At 50.6% G+C, this 11381-nt stretch overlaps 1 protein-coding gene across 1 annotated transcript; it reads right to left on the bottom strand.

The window, feature by feature from the left end:
• Positions 1–318: 318 nt before the first annotated feature.
• INTS15 (integrator complex subunit 15) lies at positions 319–11057 on the bottom strand. Its single transcript, XM_009571020.2, has 6 exons — positions 10710–11057; positions 9514–9735; positions 8003–8168; positions 4217–4744; positions 2547–2586; positions 319–1936 (listed from the first exon to the last, which is right to left on the bottom strand). The coding sequence occupies exons 1-6, from the start codon at positions 10899–10901 to the stop codon at positions 1729–1731; spliced, it is 1356 nt and encodes a 451-aa protein (XP_009569315.2). The 5' UTR covers positions 10902–11057; the 3' UTR covers positions 319–1728.
• Between the last annotated feature and the right edge of the window lie 324 nt (positions 11058–11381).

Raw genomic sequence — 11381 nt, 5'->3', positions numbered from 1 at the left:
TAGTAGAGGAAAGGAGGAAGGAGAAGGAGAAAGAAGAAGAAAGGCTAAAGAAGCCAGAAGAAATGATAAAGAAGAAAGGAGAGGGAGAAAGGAGAAGGAAATGAGAGAGAAAACAGAGAAAAGAAGAGGGAAAGAAAGAAAGAAAGAAAGAAAGAAAGAAAGAAAGAAAGAAAGAAAGAAAGAAAGAAAGAAAGAAAGAAAGAAAGAAAGAAAAAGAGGGAAAGGAAGGGGAGAGGATATTTCCATTGGAAAGGACCTATGACTGTCCAGCCCAACTGCCTTACCACTTCAGGGCTGACCAGCAGTTACAGCACGTTATTAAAGTATTATTAATTGCCTTCCCTTTCCAGAAAAGGGCAAACACAATTTCTTTCTTGGTCATTTTGTTCAAACCAGATTTTCACCACTTTCATCTGTTCTGTTTTTGCAGCCAGCGTGCGAGCAGGTAACCACAACCACCACATCCTCCCTGACGAGGACAGCAGTGGAAGTCTGTCCAATAAAGTCACTAATGTGTAGAAAAGACCCTTCTTCCTTGCTTTTTCACCCAGTGGAAGGGGTTCAGAGGATCACAGCAGAGTTTTCAGCAGTCTGCTGCCCTTCCTGGGATGCTCCCGCACCTGCCAGCACCTCGCAGTCAGCCTTCAGCCAGTTTTACCAGCCAGCACCAGTTACAGCCCACCGGATTGCACCCAAAGGTCCTCAAGTGACTGATGTGCATGGAGGGGATTTGCTGAACCAGGAAGATGGTGGTCGCTGCAGCCACATCAGGTTCTGTTCCCTCCCTGACATGGGCCTAATGAGCTGGACCTTCTAATTACTACTTGGGGCCTACAGGAAACCTGGGGAGGGGTTTTTGATCAGGAAGTGCAGGGATAGGACAAGGGGGCATGGTTTCCATCTGAAAGAGGGGAGATTGAAACAAGATCTTAGGGAGAAATGTTTTCCTGTGACGCTCTGGCCCAGGCTGCCCAGAGCAGTGGTGGCTGCCCCATCCCTGGAGGTGTTCAAGGCCAGGTTGGATGGGGCTTGGAGTCCCTGATCCACTGGGAGGTGTCCCTGCCCGTGGCAGGGGGGTGGAACTGGATGGGCTTTAACGTCCCTTCCAATCCAAACCATTCCCTGATTCTACCTGGAAGATAAAGCAGCAAATTTATTTTACGCTTCTTAAATTGTTTCCTTTAATAGGAAGTGCTGCTTTGCTCTACCTTGTGCTTCTGAAACAAACATTTGTGTTCCAAAAATATACAGTGTACAGGTACTCTGTAGCTATAGATACAAACATTTACAAACAAACAAGCAGGCTGGAGTGGACTAGCTTGAAAGAACTCAGGCCTTTCTTTCTGGCCCTCCTAGAGCAGGATGCGCTGGGCTCACCGCGCTGTAAGCAGATCAGGGCTACAGAAAAAAACACGACTGAGAAAGAACACACTCTTGGTGACTGTATGAAACAATGTGGATGAAAAACATTGCCCCACACTGCAGAGGTTTGGAGTTTGTTGCCTTCTCCCATCCTCTCCTTTCATCCCTATGATCTGCCTTAGTGTCCTCATCCAAATGCGGGCAGCCCACCCGCCTGTGTCTTCTCTACTGGCAAAGGGCTGATCCTGCAGATGGGCATTGCCCAGCTTTACACCAGAGGAAAATGTGGTTCCCGAGACGTTTGGCTTCATCTGCAAGGCTTCTTCAAACTAAAGGAAACTGGAAACACCCTACAGTCCTAGCATTTTAGCGAATAGGTCGGTAGGGGAATGTCACTCCTGGTATAAATGTTTGTACGGGGTGAGCTGGGAGAGCTGGGTGAGCTGGTAGCGCCGGGTGCGTAGCATGCGCAGGGTAGCCCAGAGGAGGAGTATGGATATGAGGATAAAATCCTGGTGGCAGAGCGCTGTGGGTGGGTTGCTGCACCGGACCTGAAATCACCAGCTGCAGCAGGCTGTGGAGAGAAAATCAGACAGGCGTGAGGGTTATCAAGCAGCAGCTTTGGTCACGGCCCTCCTCAGCCCTCGAGGGCCTGGCTGTAAGGACACCTCATAACCAACATTCAGAGCTGTGAAGAGGCAAGAGCACTGTCAGTCAGTCAATTAAGCTTTTACAGCTTTCATCAGACCCTTTTTTTCTTTCCTTCCTTTTTCTTTTTAAACTTGGTTGCTCGTTGCAAAGAGGCAAGAAGCACAGTGCCCTTAAGCTTGGGGTCAGGTAAAACAAGCAGGGAGTGGGGATGGGACAACTCTAGGGCAGGTTCCACACCTGAATTCATTTTCCCCTTCTGTGCATTTTTTCTAGCACAGGCTGGGCAAGATCATCTGTGTGGTGGGAGCTGCTGAAGTCTCCTTCAGTCAAGAGGGAAGCCAAGTCTCCTTCCAGCTTGCAAGGGAAGAAGGAGCCAGCACTGTCACCTCTACCCTCACGCTAAGTTGTGCGTGAATAAAGGGCAGCTTCCAGAAAGGAAACATGATTTTTTAGAGGAGATTTTGTCTCAGCTGCCCTCAGGTGTGTCTGGGAAAATGCATCAACACCAAAATAGCTGTAGACAGGTGTCTTACTTGTTATGAGGGAGGCGGGAGCACACAGTTCTCAGGTCATCTGAAAGAGGACACAAGACAACAATGAGGATAAAGCAGAAATCAGAGCGATTTTCCTCTCCGCTCTCCTTTCTAGGAAGGTCAGGTCACCCAAAAAAAGCCTCAGTTATCAACAGATCCAGAATTCTCTGCTCAGGCCAGGCACTTCTACAGGAGATGAAATGTTTCTCCATCCCACCAGTCCTTACCTCAGCTTTCCACACCAGACGCTGTGTTGTATGTCTGACATTTAACCCACGCTGCCATATGGGAAAAACAGCTCCACTGCCAGGCAGACCAAGCCCTAGTACAGCATTTGCAATACTCAGATATGAACACGAAGGAACTAAGGCAGAGGAAATACAAGGTGCAACTCTGCCCCCTGAATGTGGCATTTATGATGAGGAAGCCAAAGCTTATCTGATACCTGGTTTGTATTGTTTGTTTTTTCTAAACAGTCTGGTGTGAGAAAGGGTTGGGTTTTGATGCTGAGGTCTACCGATGAGGTCTATCAACCTTGTTTTACCACCTCCAAACTTCTGCTACAGCAGAATAGCAAAAATCAAGTTATTTAACACCATACCCCAGTGCTAGAGTCCTTTCGGAACAGCTCGAGAACAAGCTCCTGCCTTTGTACTGATAAATGCAGCCCCCAAGCACTGAAAGAGCTGGTGTTTCAGCAGCTACTTAGACTGAAACACCTTCCACTCCTACAGTAAGAGCAAGCACTTAGAACAAACAGCTAGAAAAAAATGCATCCAAAATAAGTCATCAACTCAAAAAACTCTACTTTTCTGCTTGTTGTCCTTACACCCAGAGCTCCTTTATGAAATATTAGAAAGAAGAACATTGATATTTGACCAGCAGTGCTGGTTTAGCCAGGGAAAAAGCCTCAGCTGCGATCTGCAGCCAGGGCCTGCACTAACTGCCACACTTTGGGCAGCTTTGAGTCTTCTGGTTGCACCAAAAATCGCCTGTTTTGAAGGGAATGTATCCAGCAAACAGTCTGTCTGGCTGACCCTGCGCTGTGTTGGAGCACATCCCATTTTCTTCTCTGCAGGTCTTTCGGAAAGAGTTGGTTTTGGAGGCAGGAAGGACAGATGAAAACCACATCAGAGCATGTTTCTTTACTAAGCTTAACTGAAATAATAGATGCTGTAATGGAGACACTCATTACAGGAGAGCTGAAGGCCCCTGAAGTTCCAGACAAACAGTTTTTGCTTACTTTTCAAATTCCTTCTCTAGCACACCCACCCCATGGTTTACCTGCTCCATAGTCTCTCCTCTGGCAGGCAAACTTGAAATCAAACCGAAACACAATTAAACAGTGCTTTTTAAACAGCTACAAGCAATTCCAAGGGGGACAAATCTGTCCCCGTGCCAGACACCTAGCTATAACCGCGCTGTGCACACTGCATGGTGGAACATCAGTTCTCCAGGCCTGCAAAGCAACGCGCCAACCACCCACATCAGCCATCTCTACTTTCTCACTCCCCATCCAGTCATTTTTCCTGAACTATCACTTCCTAAGAGATGTAAATTACTACTTCTGCTGTGAACAAGTTCATATTTACTCATCAAAACTTCCTTGTACAGCACCCACACATCGGGGGAAAAGAATCCCAGGGTCTGTGCTGCCCCCACCAACTTACCTCTAGTGCACAGGAGCGCTCCTGATGCCATGGCCACTTGCAAAGCCTGGGCCAGTCTGTCTAGAGCCAGTTCAATCTCTTTGGATGCGTTGAGAGGATTGAGTTCATCAGACAGTCTGTTAATTTCCTCAACGAGTGGAACCACATGGTCAAAGGGTATGAGCCCCAAGCGCCCATAAAGGTTCTTCTCCGTTAAATGCACTTGAAGCATCATAAGAACTTGCAGGACACTGAGATGCAGTTTTGAATACAGCTGGTGGCAATCTCTGTCTTCTCCTGAAGTCGAGTCCTTGGCAATTTTGCTGGGGGGGTGTCCATTTGAGAGAGAGACTTTCTTCTTCCTTTTGTAAGCCAAGGGGGCCTTCACGCACCAACGGATCAGTCCCGTCAGCGGGGTGAGCTCTAAAAAACCTATTGGCAGGTTGGCTGCGATAGGAGTGTTTAGGAAGGTAATGAGGATCAAGCGAGGGTCTTCAAAGATCCAGGAAACAATCAACTCGAGCAGATCCGAAGGAGGGATGAGGTCATCTAAAGATAATAAAGATATTGTTGGGTAAGCTGAGCCTGCACAAGATGGCAGTCTTTCATTGACCTGTCACGCACACCCTTCCCACACTGTCACAATTATAATTGCAATTTAGTCTGGACATAAGGAAGAATTTCTTCCCCGTGAGAGTGGTGAGGCCCTGGAACAGGCTGCCCAGGGAAGCTGTGGCTGCCCCATCCCTGGAGGTGTTCAAGGCCAGGTTGGATGGGGCCTTGGGCAGCCTGATCCAGTGGGAGGTGTCCCTGCCCACAACAGGAGGGCTGGAACTGTGTGATCTTTAAGGTCCCTTCCAACCCAAACTATTCTATGATTCTATGATACACTAGGCAGGTCACCTGGTCGTAAGAGATCAGGTTGGTCAAACGGGACTTGCCTCTCATGAACCCATGCTGGCTGGGCCTGATCCCCTCACTGACTTGCACTGGTGTGCAAGAACTGTGTGGTTCTATGATTCTGATTCCTGTTCCTTTCAGTGCTCTTCCCTGCCACTGATGGGACTGAGAACACTACCTGTGCTCCTGATCCTTGAGCCAACCACCCCAGCACCTTGAAATCTATTTTGATGGCTTTTGGACTTCTCTCTGCAACCTCATCGCTGCCAACCTGTATACCAGTAGCAGATAATAACCAGAGGACTGAACCGGACCAGGGAGTTTCCCAGTAACGTCTCCAGCCTGGTCACCGGGGAGGCAGCAGACCTCCCCATGGGAAGGGTCTGGTTGGCATATTGGGCCCTCTGTTCCTCTCTGAAGGGAATCCTCGATGACAATTACCCTCCTTTCAACTGATTCTCTGGAAGCAACGCCCTAAGTGGACCTTCACCTGCCTCCTCATTTGCCTGGCCCTCAAGTTCCAAAGCCTCATACTTGTTGTGTAAGGGAAACTGGGGAGGTGAGGGAGGCTGGGAGGGCAATCACCTGCTGCCATTGTCTCTACCACGTTCTGGAACTGGTGACCGGCTCAAGCACTCCCTGCAGTCAGAGACGTGGACAACCACAGGTTTGTATGTTTTGAAAAACAAACTTCCCTTCCTTGTGTCACCAATAACATCTCAAATAAAACAAGCAATTAAAAAAAAAATTACTTCCTGTATGTCATGGTATTTCCTTTCTGACAGGTCTTTTAATCAGTTGCATGTGCAAAACAATTCCTTTATCGGTAACAAATCCTATTTGCTTTCTGGGATGATCCATAACGTTGGTAGTTAAGATGTGGTTGTGTGGTTGCTCCCTTGTCTGCTGCGAGCTCTCTCTCTCTTGCTGAGTAAATCACAAGCTGGTCACGCACACGGTCAGAGAGCACACCAGAGCCATGCTGTTGACTGTGTTTCTTATCTCTGCTCAAAAGAACTCCTGCTCCTGCTTGCAAACATTCGGAATTTGCAGTAGGGAGGCCAAACGGCCCAGCCCAGGTAGATCAGCTTTCACTCCTACAGCTGCTCAACCAAGTCCCTTTGTCCTCTGTGGAGAATGGTGACTTATGTGTCAGGCTCAGCAGACTGCTTCTCCAGCAAAGGTTCTCCCTTTAGCCATGGGGTGATTATGTTTATACTCATTCCAACAACAGAGGATGCAACAGCCACGCTCCTGAGCTGCTTCTGGCAACAATTAAACTGAAACAGATTTTAGGAAGAAATGTTTTCCTGTGAGGGAACAGATCCTCCTAGATCCTCTGCTAAAGCACATGGAGGTGATTAATGGCAGCCAGCATGGCATCACAGGGGCAACTGTGACCAACTTATTGGCTTTCTATGATGGGGAAACTGCAACAGGGGACATGGGTAAACCAATGGATGTGATCGACCTGACTTCTGTAAAGCCTTTGACAAGGTCCCCCACAATGTCCTTCTCTCTAAACTGGAGAGATATGGATTTGACGGGTGGACAGTACAGTGGATAAGAAACTGGCTGGATGGTCGTATTCAAAAAGTAGTGGTCAACAGCTCAAAGTCCAGATGGAGATCCCCCCTCAGGGGTCTGTACTGGGACCAGTGCTGTTCAATATCTTTATCAATGATATTGACAGTGAGATCGAGTGCACTCAGCAAGTCTGTGGATGACACCAAGCTGAGTGGTGCAGTCGCCACACTGGAAGGACAGGATGTCATCCAGAGGGAACTGGAAAAGTGGGAGAAGTGGGGCTGGGAGAACCTCATGAGGTTCAACAAGGCCAAGCGTAAGGTCCTGCAGCTGGGTCGGGGCAATCCCCGTTTTCAGTACAGGATGGGGGATGATGTGATTGAGAGCAGCCCTGAGGAAAGGGACTTGGAGGTGCTGGTCGATGAGAAGCTTGGCATGAGCCAGCAACGTGCACTTACAGCCCAGAAACCAACTGTGTCCTGGGCTGCATCGAAAGCAGCGTGGCCAGCAGGGCGAGGGAAGTGATTCTGCCGCTCAATTCCTCTCTTGTGAGACCTCATCTGAAATATGGTGTCCAGTTCTGGAATCCTCAGCATAAGAAGGAGATGGAGCTATTGAACAGGTCCAGAGGAGGCTACAAAGATGATGAGAGTGATGGAGCAGCTTCTATATAAGGACGGGCTGAGAGAGTTGGGGTTGTTCAGCCTGGAGAAGAGAAGGCTCCGAGGAGACCTTATAGCGACCTTCCAGTATCTGAAGGGGGCCTACAGGAAAGTGAAGAGGGGCTAATCATAAAGGCTTGTGCTGATAGGACAATGAGGAACGGGGTATAAACTGGAGAAGGGCAGATTTAGACTGGACATAAGGAGGAATTTCTCCACCATGACAGTGGTGAGACACTGGAACAGGCTGCCAAGGAAAGTTGTGGATGGCCCATTCCTGGAGGTGTTCAAGGCCAGGCTGGATGGGGCCATGGGAGGCTGATCTAGTGGGAGGCGTCCCTGCCCATGGCAGGGGGTTGGAACTGGATGATCTTTAAGGTCCCTTCCAACCCAAACTATTCTATGATTCTAGGACGGTGGAGAGGCCCTGGCCCAGGTTGCCCAGGGAAGTTGTGGCGGCCCCATCCCTGGATGTGTTCAAGGCCAGGTTGGATGGGGCTTTTGAGCCCCTGATCCAGTGGGAGGTGTCCCTGCCCATGGCAGGGGGTGGAACTGGATGGGCATTAAGGTCCCTTCCAACCCAAACCATTACATAGTTCTGCAATAATTATCTGGTAACAAACATCTTTAGAGTTGCAGCAGTTCATTTCCTTGCAACAGTTCTTTTCTGTTGCGATATTCTGCAGAAATTCATAGGAAACCACACCCAAACGCTCACCTGAAGAGAGGTCATAGAGTGCTGTGACAGATGTAATGAACTGGCAGCAGAAGCGAGGACTGGCACTGAATATCTGCTTCAGCGTCTGGATGGACCCTGGCACCAAATTGCAGTAGTCATCCACCAGGGCTCGGGCGAGCCTCACGCAGTACACAGCCGGGGTTCGCTGTGGGGGCACACAAAGAAAAGCGGATTAAACCCAACCACAGCAGCAGGTTCTACAGAGCCGACTTTAAAGTTTGCATTCCCTGAACACTCTGCCTGCCCCCCCCTCACCCAGCCGCTTTGCTGCCTCAACATTGGTGTTTCCACTTCTCCAAGTTAAAGCACGCTTTCTCTTGCTCACTCTCGAAACGCTACTTCATGGTATTAAAATAGATGGCAACGTTTTGCGTTTACAATATCTGTAACTTAAATTAAAACCTTTTACATTAATATTTTGACTTAAGAGACTTTCTCACTATTTCAGCAATGCAGTTCAATGAGTTCAGTATGGAAATAATGAGCTTGATATTAAAAATACAGAAGAAACTCTGTGCGATCCTCATGACACGGAAGAGCTATGATCTGCAAAGAGCTACGCTTTCTTCAGCTATCAGGCTACGTCCCCTCCTCCCCTACCCAGGCTGACGTGGCGTGAAAGGAGAGAGCGCACAGAAACCATACAGATCAGCCTCCTCCCGTCCCCACTCTTCCCCTTCTGTAAAGCAGGTGAATTTTGCCCAGCCATCGAAAGCAGTAGGAACAAAGACAGGCTTCCCAGGGTCTACAGTGGGGAATCTCAGTGGGAAAGGAGGAGACACAGGACATACTCAACATAACTGTGTTTGCGGAGGACAGACACAGGCGTTCACGCCCAGTTGTCTAAAGAAAGGTTTGTCTCTTCCGCCATGTGCCAACTTGCACCTCAGGCACAGTTTATTCCCCAAACTCCAGAGTCAGCTTCTTTGGCCAATGTGACCACAAGCTGCCACAGGTTTCTTCCTGATGTGACTCAGGCCTTCCATTGATCCCTTTCAACATGCTGCAAGGGGCAGAAAAAGCAATAAAATCTTCACCAACACTAAAAAACCTGAATTTTCTTAGAACCATAGAATAGTTAGGGTTGGAAGGGACCTTTAAGATCATCCAGTTCTAACCCCCTGCCATGGGCAGGGACACCTCCCCCTGGATCAGGCTGCCCAAGCCCCATCCAACCCGGCTTTGAACACTTCCAGGGATGGGGCAGCCACAACTTCCCTGGGCAACCTGTGCCAGGGCCTCACCACTTTCATTGTGAAGAAACTCCTCCTTATGTCTAGTCTAAATCTGCCCCTCTCCAGTTTATACCCATTGCCCCTCGTCCTATCACCACAAGCCTTTGTAAAGAATTCCTCCCCAGCTTTCTCTGCCATGGAGATAGCAAGCAGCTGCCACCAGTGGTGAGTGACACTGCCCTGGCTCACCCACACCCATGGTAGCACATCTCTCCCTCCTTCCCTACCACTCTCCTGCCTGCACAGCTATGGTACCTGCAGCCAGAAGGCAGCGCACTCCAGCACAGGAACCCTGCACACAGCCACTGCCATGGAAACCAGCTTTCCTAGCAAAGCCATCCTGCTGTCATCAGCTTTGTTTCCTTGAGGGCTGAAGAGAGACGAGAAAATGATCTGCCGGACTGAATCCTTGGTCTGCTCTTGGAAATAGTTGCACATGATCTCAAGGAGCTGAAGTTCCTGAAGGGAATTCAATCTCTGAAAGAAAACAAAAGCAAAGCTGAAAAATATACTGGGTTGAAGAACTCAGAGCTGCTCTGTGAAAGGCAGGAACGGCAAAGGTCGGGATATTCTCCTGGGTGTCAGGAATGCAGTCTTTGTGCACGATGCACATCTTCAAGATTCCTGAACCTCCACTGCATTTACCTGCTCACATAGGAAAGCTCTACGTTGTAGTGGAACACCTGAACACCCAGAACTGGGGTCCGTTGTACCAGCAAGCACTGCCCACAAACTGAGAGATGAGACCCATAGAGACACTGGGGTGAAAAATATTCCTGCCTCTCCAAATAACAGCGCTAAGGGAACCACCGGGCAGATCTGGGGGAGCCGCAACCAGGCCCTGCAGCCCCACAGGCCAACACACCCCAGCATTCACCAGCAGCTCTGGCTTCTGGCCGTGGTTCTCTGGGAGGCCCCCACCTCAGCTCCAGCCCACATCCACGATCTAAAAACCTTGGTACAGCCCCAGTACTGTGAGGCTGCAGGCAGGACTCCGGAGCCTCAGGACTCCCACACCTTTCTAGGGGCCCTGACTGATCTCTGAGTCCTGGCTGCTCCACTGGGTCCTTGGTCTCCAGCAGCAGCCCCCAAGGGACCCTGTCCTGTCCCTCTAAGGCCTTGGTCTCCAGCAGCAGCTCCCAAGAAACCCTGTCTTGTTGCTCTAAGGTCTCAGTCTCCAGCCGCAGCCCCCCAAGGATCCCATCCTGTCCTTCTGGAGCCTTGGTCTCCAGCAGCAGGTCCCCAGGGCCCCTGTCCTGTTGCTCTAAGGTCTCGGTCTCCAGCAGCAGCCCCCCAGGGATCCCATCCTGTCCTTCTGGAGCCTTGGTCTCCAGCAGCAGCCCCCCAGGCACCCCGTCCTGAACTCTTTGGCCCCTCTCTGCAGCCACACCCGGCCTCCCCTCCCCAGGCTCTCGGTGCCGCGCCAGGCCTCGCCCCGCCGCCGGGCCCACCTTGGGGGTGGCGCCTCGCTCCTTGGGCACTTGGAAGAGGAACTCCTCGAGGAGCTCGGCGGGGCCCTTGTCGCCGAGGGGCAGCGGGGTGCTCTGCAGCTGGCTGCTGAAGTAGATGTCGAGGTGGTAGAGCACCTCCTTGGCGGCGCTCAAGGGGTCCCGCCGCAGCAGCGAGTGCCGGATGTCACTCATGGCTCTGCAGCCCTCGTTCCCTTCCGTGCTCCCCTCGCGGCGCTACGGCAGCCGCCGGGGACAAAAAGGGACAATGCGAACGCCTCGCGCAGCCCTCCTCGGCCGAGCCACCCGAGCGGCTACGGCAGCCGCCGGGGTCACAAAGCGGCAGAGCGAACGCCGCTACGGCAGCCGCGGCGGACACAAAGCGGCAGAGCGAACGCCGCCTGTAGAGGCCCCTGGCGGCCCTCCTCGCCGTGCCGTGGCTGCGGGGGCTGAGACTGGGGGACCGGAGGGTTGGGGGGGGGAGGGGGAGAGAAGTGAAAGAGGAAGTTACTATTACAAAAAGTGGAATAGCTTTTATTTAAGCTAAAATAAAGTTAAGTTTCACATATCAGCCTTCCAGCACCTGAATGAGCGTGCAAGAAAGCTGGGGAGGGACATTTTACAAGGGCGTGGAGTGATAGGAGGGGGAGAATGGCTTGAAATTGGAAAAGTGAA

The sequence above is a fragment of the Cuculus canorus genome, chromosome 15 (assembly GCF_017976375.1).
Source record: "Cuculus canorus isolate bCucCan1 chromosome 15, bCucCan1.pri, whole genome shotgun sequence".
Taxonomy (NCBI): Eukaryota; Metazoa; Chordata; class Aves; order Cuculiformes; family Cuculidae; genus Cuculus; species Cuculus canorus.
The sequence above is the reverse complement of the archived record's forward strand: the minus strand, read 5'-3'. Positions and strand labels throughout refer to the sequence as shown.